Here is a 26,040-nt window from a genome sequence, read left to right on the forward strand (position 1 = left end):
ACAGATCTTGAAACACATCCCAACTCAACATCATCAAAGTTCAAGATCAGTATTATCAACATAAGAAGCCTCAATGGCAAAGAAATGGAGCTGGCTGAAGAACTGGATAAGTACCAGATCGACATAATAGGGGTGACATAAAACAAAAAGACAAACACTGATGAGATAAGACAAACAATAAATACAAAACGTTATATTCCGGCAATAACAATCAGGGAAAAGAGGGAGTAGTTATAGTGTTCTACACTAAATATAAGGATAATCTTCTTGAATGCAGGCAATATCAGTTATTGATGTGGGCAGATATCAGAATGAAGAACTGGGCAATGAGACTTATTTGTGCCTAACAGAAGGTTCTCTATGGTAGAAGTGGAGGATTATTTTGAGGCTTTAGAGAAAGCAACTTACACAAAGAAAAAGGAAAAGTTGGTCCTTGTTGGGGATTTAAATAGCAGAGTAAGAAATCATTGTCAGACATACAAAAATACTTTGGGAAAATTTGGAGAAAAGAGCAAAGCTAAAAATAATGGCAAATACCTGTTGATTTCTGCTCAGGACATTATTATTATTATTACCACTCCAAGACCTCATGGAGTCAAAGACTCTTCTGGGAGGTCATTTTATCACACACACAGCTCATCATACCATGTCTTAAACACGTTCAAACTCTTTGCAGACACCACATTCTCAGGCAAGGCATTCCAATCATTCACAACTCTGCACGAAAAAAACCTGCCTCTCATTCCCCTACTCACACCCTCTTTCTTTATACAGTTTCCAGGGATGACCTCTGGTTCTCCCCTGATCTCTCACTATTCTCTGTAAAACTTCTCCAGCATTGATTCTATAACAACCCCTTACCAACTTGTAGGTCTCTATCATATCTCTCCCCTTCCTCCTTTCTACCAGACTCTGCAAAAATTACATCTTCTCAATCTTTCCTCATACTGGACATTCTAGAGGTCAGAAACTACCTTAGTCAGTCTCCTTTGGACCCTTTCCAACATCTCTTCATCCTTCTGAAAACCCGGTGACCAAATCTCGGCACAATAGTCCATGTGTGGCCTAATCAAAATCCTAATCAAAATCCATGTGTGGCCTTATACACGGGAACAAGAATCTCCTACTTCTACACATCAGTGTCCTCCACATCATTCCCAGAAGCCTTTGTGTTGTCTTCACAATTTTGGCGATGTGTCCTCTAAATTTTAGATCCTTATCCACTATCACCCCCAGATCTCTTATTTCCTCTACTTCCAACAATATATTCTCACCAAGCATAAATTCTGCATCCCATCTTTGTTTTCCAAATTTTAAAACCTTATATTTTGCAACATTGAATTCACATCCCCATTTCCATGCCCAATCACTCAATCTATTCAAGTCTTCCTGTAAGGCCACAACATCTTCACTACACTTCATGGTTCTTCTCAACTTTGCATCATCTGCAAACAACTGAATATCTCCATCCAAATCTTCACCTATATCATTAATATAAAGTTAAACAGTAATGGACCTAAAACAGATCCCCTGAGGCACTCCACTAGTGACTTTCCTTTTCCTGGATATCGCTCCCCATGCACAACTTGTTGATACCTATCAGATAGCCAGTCTCCAATCCAATGCACCAATCTAACATCCAACCCCATCTGCTCTATTTTGACTGTCAACCTATCATGAGGTACTCTAACAAAAGCTTTTGCGAAATCCAAGTATATTACTGTGTATCCTTTTCCTCTGTCCAAGGTAGCAGTCACTTTATTGTAATAAGTAAGTAGATTACTAAAACATGACCTCCCTTTAGCAAATTCATGCTGTCCATCAAAGATAATACCATTGTTATCAACCCAACTCTGGATCCTAGTTCTCACAAGCTTCTCCAACAACTTAAACCACAACCCCTGACACGCAGATAGGCCTATAGTTTGATGCTTGAGTTCGATCACCTGCTTTATGAAGTGGCACAATCTTGCCCTCCTTCCACTCCTTAGGAACTTGACCGAGTGCAAGACTCATATTAAAAAAATATGTCAAGGCAGGTGTCAACTCCCTGGCACATTCTTTCAGAATATGTGGTGATAGATTATCAAGTCCCACAGCCTTATTAACATCTAGTTTACTCAACTCCCCATATACCTCTTGCTCACCTGCAGTCAGTCTCTCCTCCCCATCATCAACTGCTCTCAATCCCTCCATGAAGTCACATTCACAAGATTGAAAGATCTTTATGAACTGTTCATTAAGTATCTCCACCACACATTCTGCATCAGCTGTCTTTATGCCATTTTCTCCAATCAGTGTCATCTTTCCATAATTATTCTTTCTTTTGCTGGCTGTATATTGAAAGACTCCTTAGGATTCTTTTTGGCTTCATTAGCCAACTGCTGTTCATACCTCTCTTTAGCTACCCTCACCAACCAAGTCGCCCTCCTTGCTTGGGCTTTGTAGACCTCATGGAATTGGTTATTTCCACTTCTCTTATGATGCCTCCACAATGCCCTTTTTCTCTGTATCGCATGCTTAATCTCTTTATTCATCCATCTCACACCCACCTTATTTAACCTTCTCACCCTTGGAATACATTTAGACATTGCATCTACTAAACAGTTTTTGAAAATCCCCCAAGCTGCATTGGTCTCTTTTCCAGCTAACTCCTCATTCCACGCTACACCCACAAGCTGTCTGCTGAACTTTTCATATTCACCCCCCCCCCTGTAGTTCCACATATACACTTTTCTCACAGAGGTCCTTGCACTGCTGGCAACCACCCAGGTAATCACCTCCTGGTCACTCTCACCAATTGGTGGATGATTTGACACCTCATTTATAATTACATCCTCTGATGAGATGACCAAATCCAAGACCCTCAATCCTCGTGTGCCCTCTGTAACATTCTGAGGTAGTTATCCCTCAAAAACTCAAGAAACTCATTTTCTTTACTTCCAGTTGCTATCTCATCATTCCAGTCTATATTGTCATAATTAAAATCACCCGTAATGATCACCCTTTTCTTATTTACTTGGCTAATTTGATTGTACATTTCATTATCACTACTATCCACATTACCTGGTCTATAACAACATCCCACCAAGTATTTGATTTCATTCACCTCTCTCTCACACCATACTGCCTCAAAACTACTGGCACTATTTTCCTCTTGCATCTCTACTTTATATGGACATAACTCTTTCTCTATCATCAATAGCACTCCCCCTCCCTTTTTACCCCTTCTGTCCTCACGAAACACATCATACCCTTCCATCTCTATTCCTGTTAGGATGTCATCCTTTTCCAACCATGTCTCACGTATTCCAACAATCTTTGGGTGAACAGATGCAATTAGTGCAACCATTTCATCTGCCTTGTTTCTTATACTTCTAGCATTTGTATACAAACACAACAGCTGATTTCTCGATCTACAGCTAGTTCCACTGATACCATTCACTGGATGTGATCTCTCCATGCTTGAATGGGGCCATTTCCCTTTCTGCTTCTTAATTTTAAAACCCTTTTCAGTTCCAACTGTTTCCTCTTGATCCCTGATCATCCCATTTCTTTCCTGCCTACACATGCTCACCTCCTCTTGGAGCATCCACCTTTCTCATGCTGTGTACCCTTGTCCACCCTGAGCTCTGTCCACCCTGCTCCTCTTGCACACCCATTCTCTGATTTTCTATACTCATACCACTCACTTCCCCATTCATAACCACCTCTTCAGTCTCTCCTGTCTTACTCTCCCACTCTTCCACATCACTTCCCACTCAATCTGATTCATTCTCTCTATTCACTTCTTCACTTCTCTACCTTCCAGCAGCAGTCTCTCCAAGCGACTCACACCATAACCACTCAAATGCAGTCCATCACTCCCTTACAGCTCACTTCATCCCTCAAACTCATTCCACACATTAACAAACTGTACTCCCGTCTCCTGACACATTTCAGCCAGCATATCATTCATAATCCTTGCTCTCTGCCTCATTTCACCACAGTCATACCTAGGCAACATGCTAACTACCCTTCCTGTCGCACTATTCTCTTTTATCCTTCTGAGCAGCCTTCTGATATCCATTCTAACACACTCTTTGTCCTCTCTCAAATCATTCATACCTATTAATACTATTAACTCTTTTGCTCGGTCCTGCCTCATATCCAATGCCTCAATCACTCTACTCATTTTAGCACCTGGAAAACATATCTTGTGCATTTTATCCTCCAGCACACCTTTAATAATGGAGTCGCCATACAATGCCACTCGCTCGTCTTTCGTTAACTCTTTCATGCCATCATTATTTATTTTAATAGTTTTTACCTGATTTTTCTTAATTTCATTTCTTGCTTCATCCAATCCATTTCAACTTCCGAATCTCGCGACACATTCTCTATATCATTCAATCTTTCTAACTCTCGACCCCCCTCTTCTCACTTTCACTCTCATTCATCCTTCTTTGTTTCCGTACTTTCAGTCCAACATGCGTCCAACTTTTGCTATCATTCTTCCCACTTTCACACTCATTCATCTTTCTTTGTTTCTGTACTTTCAGTCCAACATGTGTCGAACTTTCGCTATCATCCATTCTTTCAATTTTTTTTAGTTTCAATTTCTGCGTCACGCCATTTCTAGTTTTATTTGTTCTCTCAATTTCGTTTCCTTCCGCCACTCTCACCTTACTTTCGTCCCTTTTAAGATCCATTTTTACTGATTTTTTAACATTTTTTCGCTCTCTTTCAAATGTGCACTCATTTTCCCCGTGACAATTTCGCTACTAACGCTTTCTGTCATCAATTTCATATTTGCATTAATCAATTCCTCGTTCAGGTCACACTTCGCACACACACCCTCCTTCCATCCTCACCAAATATCCACAAATCATGTATGTAATCGAAAGAATACATATAACAGACCTCACACTTAACTAAACGAAATCTAAATTCAAGTCATGGAATGACAATGCCACTGCCATTTTTTGCAGGTTACTGAGTCTAATAATAATGATTTCGTAATTAAGTTTTGGCAAAAAAAAAATCCCCCACACTAATCAAACTGATACCACACAACGTTTACAGCCTCTCTTACTCAAACAATTACGCATATATATTTAATTATTCATAGAAAACTTATTCCAATCAGGAGCTCTTCTTATACATGTCACTGCGCTTGACTCACGAGCGCCCTCTTGGACTGGTTATTACTAACACAGTATTCCACCATAAAAATGTGTACAAATTTACATGGAGAGAAGATGCAAGGAATAAGAAAAGTCTCATTGGCTATGTTATTGTTGATAGTGATGTTTTCTCACTGGTGCAGGACAAGAGTACAGAGGATTAGACTTGAGCAGGATAAAATTGAATTTCATATTGAAAAGAAAAAACATTAAGAAAGTTTTAAAATGAATAAAAGTTGAGCTGCTCTCAGATGTGAACTATAGACTAAAATACTGTACAAAATTATTAAGAAAAAATGAAAGAGTTTGAGAACAAGAACCAAACCTTGGAGATTCTTTGGCAATCCCTGAAGAAAACATTGATTGATTCAGCCAGAGAGGCATGTGGTGAGATTCTCTGCAAGGATAGAAAAATCAGAACTTCATAGTGGACAGAGTAAATTAAACAGGCAGTGTGAAGGAAAAGAAGAAATCATATCAAAAGTTCCTGGAAAATAAGTCAGCTTGTGCTCTTAGAGAATACAGAGACAAATGTAAGAAAGCTAAACACTGTGTAAAACTAGCTAAACAAAAGTCATGAGGAGACATTGGTAAGAATATAGAAAATAAATATCAGGAAGGTGGCAAGATATTCTGGAGGCTGTTGAAAAAGCTCAGAAATGAAGGAAACAAAAAGGAATTAGAGATGATAGAGGTGACATGAAAACTGGAGAACAAAGATATCCTTTATGTATGAAATAATTACTTTGAAAAATTGCTAAATGAAACAATCAGTGACAGCACATTGATAAAAAAACACTCAACAGGCATGCAGTCATCAATACATATTGATACTTGAAGTAGAAAAAGCCATCAAAAGCCTGAAATGTGGAAAAGTAGCCAGAGTAGATGATATTTGACCAGAATGCTCAAGTATGGGAGGTATAAGTCTTACAGTGACTACAGAAAGCCTGAAGGATGAATTCCAGATGATTAGATTAGAGCTCTCATAGTAACCATATATTGTCATATCCCCACGTGCCCTCAAGGGTACAGAGGTCTGACATAGGTCAGTTTACAGGCCGAAGTTAACCCTGTGAGAATGGCCATTCCTCAGCAGAGTGCCAACAGCATCGAATGATCTCTTCCAACTAAAAACAGCTCTCAGACTTGCTTAACTTTTTGTGTGAGCCATTAGTAGCGGAGACTACCAGTCGACCAACCTTTGCTGGCAGTAACCATATATAAAAAGGGAAATAAAATGGAATATGGGAATTACAGAGGTATTTCCCTACTACGTTCCTGGTAAGATTTATACAAGTATACTTGAGAAACAGTTGAGTAGAATTGTGGAAGGGAAGCTTGGTGAAGAACAAGCTGGATTCATGCCAAATAGAGGCTGTCAGGATCAGATTTTTCACTTTACGACAAATAGTTGAGAAATTATAGGAATATAACAAAGATCTGTATTTGAATTTTGTAGATCTGCAAAAGACATATGACAAGGTGCCAAGAGAAAAGCTATTCAAAATGCTCAGTTATATGGTGTCAATGGGGCATCATATCAAGCAATACTTAATCTTTATTTGAGTTGTAAGTCAGCAGTTAGAATTGAAAGAAGTACAGGAAGATAGATTGATGTTAAATCTGGTGTAAGACAAGGATGTACATTATCCCCTCTTATTCATTACCTATATGGATTCACATTATGAAGGAAAGTGGTATTAAACCTAATATCAAAATTGGAAATGTTAATCCCAACTTTATGCAGATGATGTTATACTTCTAAATCAATCCAGTACAAGTCTGCAAGATTCCCTGACTAAATTGAATAACTGTTGTAATAGATTTGTATAAAGGTCAGCAATAACAAGACAATGAAAATAGGCAGAAGCATTGAAAATAACAACTGCATTGTGAATGGAGAACCTATAGAACTAAAATATTTCAGCTACCTAGGCACAATTTTTAGTGAAGATGGTAAATTAAATATGGAAATAGGCAACAAGAATTAACAAAGCTGGTATGGTAGGAAGTCAACTGAATAAAAATATATGGAATAAGAGAGAAATTAGTCAAACACTAAATTAGCTGTGTACAAGACAGTGTTCAAACCAATTTTAACTTATGAATCTGAGAGTTGTGTTAGAAATAAAACACTTGACCAAAGACTAGAGACCACAGATATGAGACTCCCGAGAAACATCAGGGGCATGAACATTGTTAACATTCGGGAATGTGTTAGCAGAGCTAATATCAGGTGGTATAGGCACTTAAACAGAATTGGAGAGGAAAGATTAGCAAATTTCATCTCGCATACAGACAGATCGTCCCTTCAGAATACACGCAATTTACAGACAAAAAAATACTAGTTGTGGTGGTGGTGGTGGAGATGGGCGGTAGATGACGTTGATGGAGATGATTGGTAGTAGAGGTTCGGTGTAGTACTAGGTTGAGACAGTTGTATAATAGTAGGTGTCCTCCCGCGATGAGTCCTCGGACTCCTTGGTCATGAATAATAATAATAATAATAAAAGCAAGTGTTCTCTGCCATTTGGCAGGAAAAAGACCCAGAAGAAGACCAAGATGTAAATGGATTGATACAATAAATACTGCCTTTGAAGACAGAAATATAAGGTCTGATATTGTTGGAGTCTTGGTAGGTAACAGATTGATTTGGAGGAAAATTGTGGTTAGGAAGTTAGTAATGATGTAAGTTTTTTTATGTAGTACTATCATATCCTGTATACCACTTGCGGATACATATCAGGAATTTGATGATGATGATATTTCTGCCTTTTAAGGCGCTTTTACTGTATATCAATCCACCTACATCTTGGTCTTTCTCTGGGTGTTTTTCCTACCAACTTGGCAAAGAACACTTGTTTTGCTAATCTTTACTCTCCAATTTTTTTAATTGACTGTACCTGAGATTTACTTTGTTAACACTTTCACAAATACTATCAATGTCAAGTTCTTTCCTAATATCCTCATTTTTAATATGATACCAACACTGATGACATCTGTTCATCCCCCCCTCCTCTAATCTTTCTCATAACTCATATCTCTGCATTCTCCAGTTTTGATCAAGTTTTTTTTCTAACCCACATCTCAGATCCCCAAGTTAAAAGTAGTTGGAACACTCTCTTGTATATATCTAATTTGGTGTTTTGACTAATTTTTCTCTTATTCCATATAAATTTAATCAATTAACTTCCTACCATACTAGCTCTGCTAGTTCTGTTGTCTATTTCCATATTTAATTTGCAATCAATCTTCACTAAATATTGTGCTTTAATTATAGTGTTGCCAAATGAAAATTACTGAAAACAGCTAAATCTTAAAAAAAAAGAGCTAAAAAAGGAGTTAAAAATAAAAATTTGAAGCTAAAATTTTAAAAGTAGTAGTTGATACTTTTAAGTTACTTACTTTATTCAAGTTGAAGTGATACTTGCATATAAGTGGCTAAATACATCTTCCATGTGGTCTTCTGTGCTTAATTCACCCACATTTTCACTTGGATTTTCAGCTTTATTATATGTGGCCATCATTGCAATATTACTCAGTGTAGATGCTGATAAATGATAGTCTGTACAGCACTTGTTGTTACTCCTGAGGCCATGACTTGCAAAATAGCTGTCAGCATTGGCAATTCCATCTTGTTTCTTAATTTAGTTTTAACTACATTAATAGAACTAAAAATTTGTTCAATTTCCGCATTAGAATTTGGCAGTATTAATAAATTTATTGCACACTGAGCAATTTCTTTAAATTGATTCATTCCAGATGCATCTTTGTATTCTTGTACTTCAGTCCAGAATAGCTCAGTGTTTTCTATATTTGTCTATTTATTTAAGTGGATAGTATTGTACTGGTATTCAGCAGCAGCAACATCTTTTTCTGTTTTCAGCATTATTTCTAAGATGGGAGTAACAGGTTCTTTTATATATTTTAGGGTACTGTCAACAGAAAAAGAAGACATCATTCTTAAAATATTCAAGTTTTCAGGTAACCTTTGTTTAAGCTGTTTGAAGAGACCAAGAAGAAACTGTCTTGCTCTACTTCTAAGATTTTGTTCATCATTTTGCGTTATTTTCTTGAAATTGAAAAATTGCATCAGTTGAAATCCTGTAGAACCATTTCAGAAGTTTGTAAGTCTCAATCATATCACCCCTCTTTCTCTTGTATTCTAGTGTTTGCCATCTACAAATTCTTAATCTGTCTTCATAATCAGTATTTCACAATCCTGATATCATTTTCAACACTCTCCTTTGTACTCTCTCCACTTTCAGAAAAAAATGGAAAACCAGGAGACCAGACCCACATGCAATAGTCCAAGTGAGGTCTTATCAAGGCCTTGTAATAACATCCTTATCTTTACATACCAGCATTGCAATTATCTTTTGAGTTGTATTTGCAATCTTTTCTACATGGCCCCTAAACTTCAACTTCCTATCTACTAACACTCCAAGATCCCTGACCTCATCAGTTTCTTCTAGCATAATTCCACCAATATAATATAACATTGGATATCTAATCATGCCGAAGTGAATGCCTTTACATTTACTGACATTCATTTTCCATCAGATTCCTGGCATGTACCTCAAGGGGTGTCAGGATATGATAGTGCAACATGAAAACTTACTTACTTCATTGTTTGCTTACTATAATTATTCTCGAAATCAATCTGTTACCTGTCGAGACTCCAACATTATCAGATCATATATTTCTGTTTTCTAAGGCAGTGGTTCTTAACGTTTTAGTAGTCGCAGCCCCCTAAGTATCCTGAAATATTTTTGTGGCCCCCTAGTTTGCAGTAACGTAATAATAATAATTGATTTTTTTTAAATAGTGGTTTTACTTTCTGATTGTAATGACAAAAAAATCAGAAAACAGAAATCAACTTTAGTTAAATATTATGTAAAAACTTTATTTATATTTAGGAAATCAAATAATGTTCTTTCTTTGCTCATATTATAAGGAAGTAAATTTTAAGAAATAACAAATCAGTATTATAGTACTGAAAGTTTCGAAAAGTAATTGCACTCAAGTAGCACTTAACAACGTTAAGTTCTATGCATTCGTATTGTATTGTTTAAAACTTCAGAGAATCACTTCTATCACACGTCCAGTAGGCAGATGTCATGACTTGCAGTGTTGCCAGCAGCGAAAAGTCAACTTGTGGCTCCACTACAAAAGAAACTACTGCATAATTCAGATTACTAATACAAAACGATACCACTTTGAAACAAAATAAAATAAAGAGCAAAAAATAATTATTTTAAGAGATTTCAAAATTTTAAAAACTAGAAATGTTCTATAAATTTTCTGCAGTGCCCCTAGGGGACCACGGCCCACCAGTTAAGAATCACTATTCTAAGGCACTTTTTTACTATCAGTCCACCTATATCTTGGTTCTTCTTCTGGGTCTTTTTCCTGCCAGAGAATACTTATTTCACTAATCTTTTCTCTCCTATCTGTTTAAATGGCAATTTGGGATTTAGCCAACCAAATTGTATTCTTATTGGCTTAAACCACAATATAAAATGATCCATTTTCCCATGCACACAATTCCAGCCTATTCAAATCATTCTGCAAGTACTGCATATCAGCAGCATTCCTGATTACCCTACCTATCTTTGCATCATCAGCAAATAGCTGTATGTCACTTGTCAAATCCTTCCCAATATCATTAATGTATAGATTGAATAACAGTGAACCAACCACTGGTTACCTTAAATCTTGCCATATACCACTTTTTGATATCTGTCAGTCAGCCATCCTCTTATCCATGCTAATATTTTATGATCCAAACCCATATTCTCCAATTTATGCAACACTCTACCATGCTGTATTCTGTCAAAATTCTTAGCAAAATCCAAATGTATCATGGTGTATCCATTCCCCATGTCTGGTTCAGTGATAACATTGTTATAGAATGTGAGCAGGTTGCTAAAACATGACCTTCCCTTAGTAAATCCATGTTGCTCATTGCAAAGTAGAGATTCACTGTCAACCCATTTCTGAATGCAAGCCCTAACCAGTTTTTCCAAAATCTTCACCATCACTCCTGAGATACTAATTGCTCAATCGTTGGATACAGCGGCGTTTGCACCATCTTTGTGCAATGGAACAAAGTGCTTTCCATTCCTGCGGAATCTTCCCTGTTCTGGGACTCATACCAAACAGCCTTCTCAAAGGAATAGCCAGTTAAGCGGAACACTCTTTTAGCAACTTGTTGATGTTTCATCAGTCCTATTGCATAATTTTTATTCGTTTTGTGTAACAGCTGTAATACCTCATCCTCATATATCTGAGATTCTTCATCTAGTGAAGAGGTAGCAGTGAGCACAATGTTGCATACTCCAGGTTGATAGCTTTTAACAAAATAGGGTACTCATTAGTTGAACATCCTCTTCTGCATCTGTTACCCTTGTGCCATCTGCATTTAGAAGAGTTATTCTTTCATATTCATTCTTTCTTTTACTTTTGCAGCATTTCAAAAGAATTTTTGTGGGTTGTCTTTAGCACACAGAGGCAGTTTTTTTTTCATACTCAGACTTTGCTTTCATACAACAGTTGTGACTATTCTAGCCTGCTGCTTATAATTTTTATAACAGACATCATCCTTATGCACACGGTATTTCTTCCACATCATCCTTTTCTTACGAATCTCTTGCTTAATAAGATTACACATCCATTTGACTCCTACCCTATTTATTCTTCGAACTCTTGGGACACATTCTGATATTGCATCACTTAAGTATTGTGTAAATGCTTCCGATGCACTGTCAGTATTCTACCAATCCCTTTCTACTGAACTCAGTATACTCCTCAGTTGGTCATAATTTTCTGCTTTGTAGTTCAGCATGCAACGTTTTCTGAATGGAACATTCATAAACTTAGTCACTTCCCAAATGAGTACTGCATGATCACTGTCACTACCCTGAGGCAGAATAGGTACGTCTTTAAGTGAAACGTGCTCTGACACTATAATCAGATCTAACACTCTTTGACCTCGAGTTCTTTCTGTCACATGCTGATTGAGGAAGTTGTCCCGCAACAGCTCAATAAATTCATTTTCATTCTTCTCATGAGATTCTACTGCTACCCAATCAGTATTTGGATAATTAAAGTCTCCTATCATGATTACTCTTTTTGCACTCATCTTTTCTATTTGATGATGCATTTCTTCTTCTTCTTTACTAGTAACCAATCCACCAGGGTTGTAACAACATATGTAATTGATTTTGTTAGATTCCACCTCACACCATATGGCTTCAAACTCACTGCCACATGAAATACTGTTAGTAGGAGTAGTACTACGATCATAGGTCTCAACTGTAACTGAATTCAAGTCATCCGATATCATTAGCAGCATGCTCCCTCCCATCTCTCTATCCTTCCTAAAAATACTGTACCCTTTACACTCGAGACATTAGTATGTCTGATTCTGATAGCCAGCTCACTAATGATTACAATCTGATGTCCCAACATATTGACCAAGACAACAAACTCTACCTGTTTGTTAATGATACTCCTAGCATTCGTGTACATAATCTACCTGCATGTTCTTTTGTATACTCTTGGCTGCAGTCTGCATGACATAGTTGGACAACTTGCAGATTCTTCTCTAGTGCCTTATACATGTAGACATCTTTGCACATCTTTGATGGGTCCAAACCAGACGAACACAGCTTTGAAATTATTCTCTCCTTGTCAACATTTCCATGATAAAGCCCATTTCCATCATTAACACAGTTATATAATATTGGCGCTCTTACACTTACATTCTCGTCATTTCCCCCTTTATAATTTAGCTTTCCTGACTCTGTGTTAGGTCTCATACTAGTTATTAGTTTTTCAAAGGCTTCTGATACCAAACACATTCAGGTGTAGGTTATCCCTCTTATACAAATCCAATCTTCCCTCAAACTCACTCCACGCATCCAAAAACTTGCATCCATTCCTTCAACATAGCCTAGCCTATGCATCAAATCGTTTGCCATCATAGCCCTTCTTCTTAATTCATTTTTATCATATTCAGGTAATATACTGACAATTTTCACTTTCTCACTCTTCATTCTCACCTCTTCCAACAACCCTTTAATGTCTATTCTTATACTGAACTTATCACTAGTTAAGTTACTACCTACTACATTTGCAATCTCGTTTACTTTCTTTTCTGTTTTTGAATTGCTTTCTTTATATTCTTAATTTTCGCTCTGGGAAAACTTGAAGTTATAACTTGCTCATCAATAGCATGTTTTTTTATAGAATCACCATACTAAATGACATCCTTTTTTTTACAAACAACCTTTCGACTGGTTGTAATTCCCACATCCTCTCTGATGATCTCCTTTAATTTTGCTGTTTTGGAGGTTAGGTTAATTCATTTTCAATAACCTCATTTGTAGGGATAGCCTTCTTGTTCTTGACTGCACTTCTCTTCTTAGCATTATGTTTCTTGTGCGTTTTTGGCTCCATTTTAAACTTATGCTTATTATTGAAATATCTTAAGAAAAATATGTTATAAAATACTAAATACATTAAAATCTACATTAATGTATATAAAATACTAGTTTTCTAAGGCAAAAACACAATAAAATAGACAAAAATCACCAATTTTATATGAACATCAAGCGTTGACTTCACTGACCAACCACAATGTATCCTCGATATTTTATCCTTGTTTTATTTTATTTTTTATGTTGTTGTTATGTTCCATCGAGTCGTTTTCGACTCCTGGTGATTCTATGAACATACATTCTCCATTCAGATCTGTCCCTGGCCATATCTTTCAGAATTTCCAAGTGCATTCCATTTGCTTCTTTAACTGCAACCAGCCATCTAATTCTTGGTCTTCCTCTTCTCCTGCTTCCATCAACTTTAGTAAGCAGCATCATCATCTTCTCCAGACTGTTATTTGCTCACATAATATGTCCGAAGTATGACAATTTTTGCTTGATGATCATAGCTTCAAGGGAGCAATCTGGCTTTATTTTGTCTATCACTGATTTATTGGTTTGCTTTGCAGTCCGTGTATTCTTAGTAAGCGTCTCCAAATCCATAATTCAAATTCATCTATCTTCCTTCTTTCACTCTTTCTCAGGGTCCAACTTTCACATCCATACAGTACCACAGGGAATACCATTGCTTTCACAATTCTGATTTTTGTTGTGAGGCTAATATCTTTAAAGATCTTGCTTAAATTTGTCATTGCTTTCTTTCCAAGTAATAATCTTCTAACTTCTTCAGTACAATAACTATCTTTATCAATTCGGGATCCTAGGAACACAAAATCGTTAACTTCTGCATTGCCTCATGAAGTGGCGAGAGCGAGAACAGTCAATGAGTCTTGATAGACTTTGTTTTTCTTAGGAAGGACCTCCCACGATGAGTCTTTTGACTCCATGGAGGCCTGAATAATAATAACAATAATAATAATTTCCCCCCATCTACTTCAAAATCATTAAGTTCACATGTTGCCATAACTTTTGTCTTTTTGAGGTTAAGTTTAAGACCATATTTAGCACTTTCTTCTTTAACTTTCATAATAAGTTCCTCCAAATCATCTTTGCATTCTATTAGCAAGGCAATATCATCTGCATACCTCAAATTATTAATATTTCTTCCACCAATATTAATTCCAACTGAAGACTCCTCCAGCCCTGCCATTCTTAAAATGCATTTGCTGTACAAGTTAAACAGGTATGGATATAAAATACATCCTTGTCACACCCCTCATTAACCTATAGAGAAATACTCAGTTTCTCCAAGATCTGTCTGGACAGTAGCTTCTTGTTCATATTAAAAATTCTTCAGAAGGATAATGAAAAACTCCCATTGTTCTTAACACATTCCACAGTTTCACATGATCTACATTGTCAAAAGCCTTGCTATAGTCAAGGAAACAAAGGTAGACATTCTTTTGATATTCTTGTGCTCTTTCTATTATCCATCTCACATTGGTGATTTGATCTCTTGTTCCTCTGCCTTTTCGAAATCCTGCCTGTTCATCTGGCATTTCTCTCTTCATGAATGGTTCCAGTCTTTTCTGAATGATCTTAAGTAAGACTTTACTTGCATGAGAAATCAGTGCTATAGTTCTGTAATTTTTGCACTCTTTCTTGCATTGCCTTTTTTCAATAAAAGTATATAAACTGATTTTTTCCATTCCCTAGGCCATGTAGTTGTGATCCAAATTCGCTGACATAGAGCTGTTAAAATTTTAACTGCGTCTTCTCCCAGGGCTTTGAGCAGCTCAATAGGTATTCCATATCCTCCTGGTGCTTTCTTACTGGATAGCTGTTGCAGTGCCCACCTCATTTCATTCTCCAGTGGTACTGGCTCCTGTGTATAATCTTGCTCTTGAAATTTCTCAGTAATTTTGGAGTCCTTTCTGTATACTCTTTCAATCTTTCTTTGATTTCCTCTGTGTTTAATTTTCAATATTGTCACCTTGGCACTAAACTTCCATGTTAGTTCTCTGATCTTTTTGAAAAGGTCTCTTGTTTTTCCTTTCTTGTTTTGGTCTTCTATTTGTTGGCATTCCTGGTTAAAGTATTTTTCCTTTGCCATACTTCCCTGCAAATTTCCTGTGGCCTTCATTTTCCTCCTTTCCTGAGCAGTTTTGATTGCGTCTTCTGACAGCCATGTAAACTTCTTTTTCTTCTTACAAACTGTTGGAATATTCTTCTTTGTTTCTGTTTTAATTATATCTTTAATCTCTTCCCACAGTTCATCTGGTTCTCTTTCATACAAATTGAGCATGTTGAATTTGTTCTGTATACTAATATTATATTCAGCTGGTATGTTTCCAAGATCATATCTGATTGACATTTGTGACGTTTTCAGTTTCCATAAATTCACATGTATCGTAGCCACTAATAACTCATGGTCTGTTTCACAGTCTGCACCTGGAAAAGTCTTGGCAGACTGAATTGCACTTCTCCATCTTCTTTGTCCAAGTATATAGTCAATTTGATTTCTGTATTGTCCATCAGCTGATATCCATATGTACAATCTTATCTTCTTTTGTGCTGTTTAAAGCAGATATTAGCAACAAACAAAGTATTCTCTGCACAAAACTCAACCAAAACAACCTGTTATTCCTTGTTCCTCAGTCTCTCCCACTTTTGCATTCCAATCTCTGATAAGTAGCCATAAATCACACTTTGGTGTTGCATCTATCACTTCTTGTAACTTGCCATAAAATTCTTCAATGTCTTCTTCTGGTGCCTCTGTAGTGGGTGCATAAACCTGAATGATGGTCATATTCATTGGATGTCCACTCACTCTGAGAGAAATGATTCTGTCACTCACTGGATTATAACCTAATACATACCTAGCCATCTTTTTCCTGAGTAAGAAAGATACTCCATTTTTACGACTTGTCTCATGTCTCGAGTAATACACCATATAGTCCCCCCGAGTCTAAGTTCACTTATTCCCAGAGTATCCAGCTTCTTGCACTCCGTTTCCATCTTTATTATTTCCAGCTTACCTTGGTTCATACTTCTAACATTCCAAGTTCCAATCCTGTGGTTTCTTGTGAAACAGGGAGCCTCTCTTTTCCAACCAGCAACATCTGTGACCATGCTTCCCTCCAGGTTTGACCTGGACACATCATAAAAACTAGTTCTGCTTGCGGAAGCCCTCTGTTCTTCCCCTGTTGAATGTCTTCAGGCCTGGGGGTCTTACCGTCCAGCACCATATCATACTTTCTCATTTTTGGCATGTTCTTGGCAAGGTACAGAGGTGGTTTGCCATTGCCTTCCTCTGGAATATTTTTCAACTTTACAGTCTAGATCCACACTGTTCTGTGAAAACAGGGGCATCTCTGGAAGGATGTGACTCTTCATCACACAGTATGGTCTTGGTAAAGAAGAGGCTGAGTGTATTAGAGATGTATTGTGCATATCTTTACCCTGGAATAATTCCCATTAAAGAAATTATCCCTTATCCAAAATAACACTAAATATTTTATTTTTTATAGATGGGTATTAATAGAGTTGCACTCCAAACATCTGGAATTTGACCATCTGTCCATGGCTGCTGAATTATGCAGCCACAGTAAAACTTTTATACCTCCATATTTGGCATATCTCTTTGATTTTCATATGCTTCAGCTGCAATTTTGCATTTTAGTGTTTTGATGGCCAAGTATGGATGTATATTCCTGACTGCATTCCTGTTGAGTGTTTTCTTTCACTGTGCTGACACTGCTTGTTTCATTTAACAAACTTGAAAGTAATTACTCCATATATCAAGGATATCTGGATGTTTGTGATTGTGAATATACCGGTGGTGGTGGTCAGTGGCAGATATCGTTGGTGTAGATGACTGGAAGGTAGTTGCAGTTAGTGGAGATGGAGAGCTGTAGAGTATGTGCCTTCCATTAATGAGTCTTTGGACTCCCTGCAGGTGTTACGTAATAATAATAGTAATTATCTTTACCTCCAGTTTTCATGTCACCTTTATCATCTCTGATTCCTTTTACAGTACTCTCTCCTCCATTTCTAAGTTTTTTTCAATACCCTTGAAAAAATTTTGCAACCATCCTGATATTTATTTTCATTGTTCTTACCAACATCTTTCCATGACTTCTGTTTAACTAGTTTTACACAATGTTTCGCTTTCTTACTTTTGTCTCAGAATTCTCTAAGAGCACAAGCTGACTTACTTCTCAGGAACTTTCGATATGCTTTCTTTTCCTTAACTTCTTTAACTTCCTGAGTCCACCATGGGGTCTGATTTTTCTACCTTGCAAACAACTCTCACCACATGCCTTCTTGCTGAATCAGTCAATATGTGCTTCAGGGTTTGCCACTGAAACTCCAAGGTTTGGTTCTTGTTTTCAGTCTCTTTCATTTTTTTAAAATAATATTTGCATATTTTATTCTAGTTCAGGTCTGAAAGTTGCTCAACTTTGATTCATTTTAAAACTTTCTTACTCTTCTGTTTCAGTATGAAATTCAATTTTATCCTACTCTACACTAAATGGTAATCGCTTCCAGTTTCAAATCCTTTGTATATCTCTTGTGTCCTGAACTAGATGGGAAAACAGCTATCAACAATAACATAGTAAATGAGACTTCTTATTTCTTGTATCTTCTTTCCATATGCATTGTGAGCATCTTTATGTTGGAAAAAGGTATTAGTAATAACTAGCCCATGTCCTGAACAGAAATTCAGCAGGTGCTTACCATTATTATTACTTTGCTATTTTCTCCAAATTTTCCCAGAACATATCTATATGTCTGGTAATCATTTTCTACTCTGCTGTTTAGATGTCCAACAAGGAACAGGTTTTCCTTTTTCGTTGTGCCAGTCACTTTATCTAGTGCCTGCAAAAAATTCCTCCTCTTCTTCCTTAGTAGAACCATCTGTGGGACTATAGTCACAAATAAGTCTCATTGTCCAGTTTCCACATTATGATAATTGTCCACATCATGCTAATTAATATTGCCTGCTATTCAAGAAGATGATCTTTGTATTTAGTGTGGAATACTATAGCTACTCCTTCTTTTCTCTGATTGTTATTGTCTGAATATAGCATTTTGTATTTGTTGTTTAAAAAGATCTCATCTGTTTTTGTCTTCTTTGTTTCAGTCACACCTATTATGCCAATTTGGTACTTATTGAATTCTTCTGCTAGTTCCATTTCTTTTCAGTTGATGCTTATGTTGATAGTACTAATCTTGAATTCTGTTGAGTTGGGATGTCTTCTGGGATTTGTTCTAGTACTTGATTTTTCGCTGTTCATCCTGATTCCCTGATGAAAACAACTGAGGTCTTGTTTAACCGAACAATGTCCCAGCCAGAATGAAATTCCATCATGTTATACCATCATTTTGTTTAGAAAGTTATTTTTTATTAAATAAAAGATATTCTATTTTGTCCTGTCTGCAGCTACTTGCCATGGCTAAGTAGGTGAGCATATATTTGTTGAGTCCTGTATACAAGTAATTTGTGCAAGAAAGAAAGCACCTGGTTGTTGTTGATTGAATTCACTGAAATAATTAATGATAATGAATGAATTCTTTCTGTTTGGTATACTTGTAAATAAGTACTGAAATATTTGTAAATCATTTTTCAGCATATGGATTTGAATTACCACAGGAGGAGTTCGATGAATATTTGTATTCCTCTGGCTTTACACCTCTTCATGCTGCTGCAGCTGAAGATAATCTTGAGTCTGTAAAATGTGCTCTTGTGGATGGTGCTGAAGTAAAATTCCTTTCTGCATTTGGTGAATCTCCTCTACATATTGCTGCAAGAAGTTCCAGTTGTGGTGAGTATTTTCTTTTTTCTTGCTCTCTGTTTATGCTAGTTTATTACTTCTTATGTATTTGAAAGATTTTTTTTTTAATAGTAATTTAGAACACCCATATAACATTTCATCTATGCTGCATTGGTAGTATGGATAAGTGGAAAGTTGAGAAACAAAAAACTTATTAGGAATGAATTTAAAAACCTGTGGGTTGTACTCTTTAGTCAATACATTATTATTATGCCAACTTCTCCATGGAATCAAGTTCTCATTTAGGAAGAACTCCTTCCAGGTCATGCAATGCCTAAATACCTGTTGTCTTTCTTTAAAAATATTCTCTGAAGATGCACTCAAAACATTCCCTGGCAGTCCATTCCACACACTCTCCACATGCAGTAGAGGAAAGGAATAAAAATTGTTGTGATGGTAAAATGGAAATGTGATGAGTAGCCATTAAATGTTTTAACAGATATAGAAGAAAGTGGGGATAATTATTGATACCATTTTTGAACAGTGAACCTGGAAATGTCTGTAGAAAATGCAAGCCGTAGAAAAGGAACAGTTATGTAAAAAAAAAAAAAGAGCTGAGTGAAATGGTGAAAGATAGATCATTAATTGTAATTGCATTTTTTATGTACCATATCAAGGATTTTAAGGATGCCATTCTGATGAGAACAGCATTCAGTGGGTGGATATGGAGTTACCAGTGACAAGAAAGATTAGAGGTTATTATTATATTCAGACCTCTATGGAGTCAAGACTCATCACAGGAGGTCTGACTCGTGCATGCACACATGCACAGCTCATCATACTATGAATTACATGTATCCACATTCACCTCATATTTATGGAAATCCTTCAAACCACCTATTCATGAACCCCTTACTCACAACCTCCTCATACAATTTTTAGGGATGGGCTGTTGTTCTTCTTTTGTCTCTACCCATTCTGTGGATAATCTCATTGATATTAACAACTTTATATGTCGTGATCATGCTCTGACTCTCCACCACCTCTTATTATCCACTAGATTCTGCAAGTTGCATTCCCTCGAGAGGACTTCATACTCAGTATTCCAGAGAACTAGAAAACACCTTAGTCAATTGCGTTTGAACCCTTTCCAACATCTCATCATCCTTTTGAAAACAGGTAACCAAATCTGTGCATAGTAATCATATGCTGTCTGATCAAATCTCATACAATAGAATCATAACATCCTTACATCTACATGTGTCCTTTGCATCATTGCCATAATTGGCCTGCCCTCACAATTTTAGCAAAGTGTCCCCAAAATTCAAATATTACTTGAATTTTGAGGTCTGTCATTGCCACCAGACCATTGCTGATGGCAATGACACAAAAAGTTTTAAAAGTTTAAAAACTTACAATTTTTAGCATTAAACTGGCAGTCCCAGTCATTTGTTCATTTATTCAGTCTATCCAAGTCCATTTATGAGGCTACAACATCTGTTCTATTTCTCATAGTTCTTCCCAACTACACATCATCTGCAAACAACTATGTATTACTATTTAAGTCCTTTCCGATATCATTCACTGACAAACAGCAATGACCCCAAAAACAGGCCTGTGTGGTGCACTATTAGTGACTTTCCTTTTTTGGATATTGCTCTCCCATACAGAACTTGCTGGTACCTATCAAAGATCCAGTCTCATCCAGTCCACTAATTTGTTACTCAACCCCCATCTGTTCCAATTTAATTACCTGCTTGTCATGTGACAATCTATCATAGGCTTTGGAAAATTCTAAACATACCTCTGTGTATACGATAAATATCATAATAGTTTAACCATAAATAATCTTACAACTCGAACAGCACATAAACTGCTAATCTATCATTAAATCATTTACAGCCTTCAGCACATCCAAACCACATGTATAACATGCATATAGCAGAAATCATTGTTTAAAATGTTCCCCTTTTGCCTTCATCCATTCCTGTGAGGCACATGTCAATGGCTGCATGCACAACATTCAACGGAAACACTGCTACTGCTTGCTCCAAATCTACCTTCAAGCTAGTGATGCTGGGGTTTCGTTGCTTGCAGGTTATTCTCTCAAGCTTCAACTGTAATTTGAAGTCCAATGGATGCAGATTGGGACTTCCAGACAGTTAATCAGATGGTGATATGTGGTCTGGCACATTTGCCTCCAACCACTATTGTGTGGTTCTCACCTTGTGTGCAGGGTGAGTCCTGTTAGAAGGTTTACTCTCTACCATGAAACAATATGTTGTGCATAGGCTGTACTGCAGGTTGCAGCATGGTGTCTTGATATATTTGGGTGGAGGTTTTGTCTCCTTTTTTACAGAATGCAACTTGGATACCCTTATACATTACCCCCCCCACACACACACACACTAAACCATCAGTGATGCTTGGAGATAACCTCTCTGAATCCTTGGTGCTATGGCACATGCTTTGCAACCCATCTTGAGCATATACCTGATCAATTTGGTGGCTAAACAACTCTTTAATGGTGAAAATATTCTCATCTGTGAAGAGGATAGCCCTGTGTCTGTTGTTGGTGTATCACCAGAGAAGTGCCTTTGATTTTATCACATTCTGCTGCTTAAGTTGTGGTGTTAGGAAGTGTCCAGTAGAACGACGATAGGCCCTCATCCCCCCCCCCAGTTAGTACATGTGACATCGTTCTCTACAAAAATGTTCATCTCTCGCAACATCACTTACTGCTTTCTCACAGGATTATGGCAGAGATGTGCCTTCACAGTCCTAACACAGCATGGTCAACCTGTTCTTTGGCAGTCAGATACATCTTCTGTATCATTACAACAGTTAATAATCCAATGCACAAATATCCTACTGATCCCGAGCATTTTTAGCATGTTGAAAATAACAGGCGGCTGCATTCCAACCTTGTGAAGTGCTATTACAGCTACGTGGTTCTCATAATCTCCCCACTGCATGCTAATGCATATCTAGACATTCTCTCTCTCTCTCTCTCTGTTGATAAGTATGTGAATGTTGGCTGTGCACAGCACCACTAATGGAATCCGGCTCGCACATTCTGTAACAGTGCAGAAGTTTTAACAGTATTTATGACAAGAGTGTGTACATTTCCTCCCCCCCTCCCTTGTCCATTGCATTTGTCACCTTGTTATAATAAGTAAGCAGATTGCTAAAACATGATCTTCCTTTAGCAGATCCATGCTGTTCATCAAAGAGAATGCTGCTGTTGTGAATCCAATTCTGAATCCTGGTCCTTGATAGTACCTTTAGACAAACAGACTAACCTATAATTCAAAGCCTTAGTCTTATCACCACCTTTATGAAGTGAAACAATTTTGCCCTTTTTCCACTCCTTTGGAACTTAGCCAATCTAAGACATGTTGAAGAGGAACATGAGTGTTATTGCCAGCTCTCTGGAACAGTCCCTCAAGACACATAGTGATATACTATCAAGTACTACAGCTTTATTGACATCAGGTTTATTCAATTTCTCATATACCTCCTGCTCATTACAATCAGTGGCTCCTCCCTCTCCTTCTAACTGCTCTCAAGTTCTGCATGATGTCACTATCACGAGGATGAAATACCTTTATGAATTGCTTATTTCACTTCTCTACTATCCTTCTCAGTGGTTATCATTCTGCATTTTCACTAATCGGTATTTTTTCATCTTCTTTTGTCTGTTGACCATGTACAGAAAAATACTCCCTAGGATTTCATTTGACCTCATTATTTAACTTCTGCTCATGCTGCACTGTTGCCATCCTTACCAAGCAAGTCACCTTTCTTGCTTGATCTTTGTAATTCTAATGCAACTGATTTACTGCTCGTGCTAGCTCCATAATGCTTCTGCTTGCCCCACCTCTTCATTCATTGATTTCATACCTACCTTGTTTGACCTTCTGACTTTGGTAATGCATTCAGACATCCTCATCCAGACAGTTCTCTCCAGGTTCCAAGCAACATTGATCTCCTTTCCATCTAATTTCTCATTTCATGATTTAGCTGCAATCTGTCTCCTTAGCTTATCATAATCAACAGCCTTATGGTTCGACATATATCTCTTTCTTACAGAAGTGCTCATATGGCTGGCCATTATCCAAGTAATCATTTCATGGTAACTTTCACAACTTGAGGAAGATTTGACACCTCATTTACAATAACCTCAGAGGAGATGCTCAAATCCAAGGCCCTTCTACCCTTGATCTTCATATATCCTATGTTATGTACTGCCTAAGATAGTTGTCCATCAGAAAAGAAATTCATTCCCTTTACCTCCAGATGATATTTCTTTCTTCTAGTCTATATTGCCATAATGTTATACATTCTCTTCTCATTTGCATATACATTTCCTTCTCACTGCCTATACTTTCTTTCTCTATATTACCAGATCTATAGCATCACCTAACTAGATATTTCATCCCATTCACATCTTAAACCATACTGCTTCAGCACTACTGCCACTATTTGTTCCTTGCATCTTCACTTTATATGGGCATTACTCCTCTGCTATCACCAGCAGTATTCAGAGCTCCTCTCCATTCCTTTCCTGTCTATCTTCACAAAAAGCATCATATCCCTCCACATCTATTCCTGTTAGAATGGCATCCTCATCCAACTGTGTCTCACTTATTCCAACAGTTTTTGAGCAAATGAACCATCTCAGTAATACAATTTCATTCTCTTTAGTTCAGTTACTTCTGGCATTGTAAACATGCATACTGGCTCATTTCTGGTTCCGTAATAACTCTCACTTACTCCTTTCCACTTCTCGGATATGATTCTTTCATTCCCACCCTCCTCGGTCCTTCTTCTCTATCATCATGTTGCCCTCACATCCATGGTCATCTCAATCCTTTCTTGTGCACTCAAAAGGTATTACATAGACAGTTTGGCCAAAGAAGCTCAAAGGGCTGCAACATTGACTTTTGGAAAATACATTCTGAAGAAAATAAGCAAGTAAGGGATAAAAATGGTTTGCTGCTAACTGAAGAGGACAACATTGTTATAAGATGGAAAGGACACTCTGATGAGATGTCATCAGATTAAATCAGATGAGATTAAATGTAGAAAACAATATAACTGACATAATAAACAAATTCAATAAAGGAAGAATCTTGTATAATTACAGATTTAAAAATTACATTGGAAACAGTATCTAAAAATGAAATGTGAAAAAGCTTGTGGCAATGATAAATAATGTAGAATAGAAATGCTTAAAACAACTAAAGAAACTGTTGCTGATAAATTGCAACTGATCATTAATAGTATGCTAGAGACCGAAAAGATATCCAGACGCTGAAAAGAAGCAGTTATAATTCCGAAGAAAAGAGAAGCCACTAGATGTGAAAATTGGAGAGAATTAGTTTACTGTCAGCACCTGCAAAACTTTTTTGTATAATATTGATAAATAGGATTAAAAGCGAAATAGAAAATATATTAAGGCACAAGCAGGTTGGTTTTAGAACAGATGAGAGTGCTGTACGTCACATTTTTCCCTTGAGGAACATCGTTAAACAAAGCATAGAATTTAGAAGCTCATTATACCTAAATTTTATAGATTTTGCCGATGTATTTGACAGTATTGATCGAGAAACATTATGGATCATTATTAGAAGCCATAGAATTCTGACAAATATATGTGAATACTGAAAGAAATGAATGAAAGAAGTAAAAGTTATTGCACAGCAATCAACATCAGGATGGTCTGAGATAAGAACTAGTGTGAGACAGGGTTGTGTAATGTCTAGTTTACTGTTTAACATAATCGTTGATTAGATTATGAGAAAAGTTACAGGTGTAAGAAGAGGAAATAAATGGAATCATATATCAGAGCTGGAAGATTATGTCGATAACATAGTTTTGATATAATAAATATACAATTAATATTCAAGCAAATCAGAAGCATTGCATAGAAAAGGTTGGCATTAAAATAAATATGATTAAAATAAAAGTTCTTAAAATTAACACCAATACCACAAGGGAATTAAAATCAGTCACATGGAATAGAAGTTAATAATTGTATATACTTACAAGCCATACTAACATTTATACTAGGTGAAATTGATGGAAATATAATGCAAAAATTGATAAACGCAAATACTGCTTTCAGAAAACTGAATAATATGTGGAAATCATCCAAATATTACAATAAAACTAAAGTAAATCTTCAATAGCAATGTTAAGGTTATATTTAGATATTTACTGAGAATGGATAGCAGAGAGATTCCAAGAATAGCCTTGACATGATATCTGGAATGGAAAAGGAGAAAGCCTAAATTAACTTGATTGAGAATGACAGAAAAGAAGAATGGCTGATTGGGAAAGCTTAAGAGAAGCAGAATTAGTGACACACAACAGAGGTATCAGGAAGAAATAGATCTGAACCTTGTGGGGCACGAAGAGGATAAATGAGTAAGTTTTATGGACTGTTGCAAATTCTGATAAAATAAAGTTTTTCACATTTAAACTTGTTATAGTGAAACATAATTGTGTTTTCATTTGATTCTGTGGGTTGTGTCCAAGGCTTGATTTTCCTGATCTGCCTGTCCATAATTGTGGTGCAGATATTTTTTGTGTTCTTCTAAACACATGTAGATAGGTTTTCCATTTTGTTCATAATAGGCTAACTTG

At 36.7% G+C, this 26,040-nt stretch overlaps 1 protein-coding gene across 1 annotated transcript in view; it reads left to right on the forward strand.

Moving 5' to 3' along the window:
• Positions 1-26,040, forward strand: part of LOC150107000 (uncharacterized) — an 89,462-nt gene that overhangs the window by 28,979 nt on the left and 34,443 nt on the right. Inside the window, exon 3 of the mRNA XM_090392878.1 lies at positions 19,246-19,440. Coding sequence (XP_090249004.1) covers positions 19,246-19,440 — 195 coding nt within the window. The remainder of the gene's footprint in view (positions 1-19,245; positions 19,441-26,040) is intronic.

Source organism: Typopeltis vanoorti, chromosome 5 (genome assembly GCF_054136105.1).
Source record: "Typopeltis vanoorti isolate ZY-2024b chromosome 5, IOZ_Tvanoo_1.0, whole genome shotgun sequence".
In the NCBI taxonomy this organism is placed as follows: Eukaryota; Metazoa; Arthropoda; class Arachnida; order Uropygi; family Thelyphonidae; genus Typopeltis; species Typopeltis vanoorti.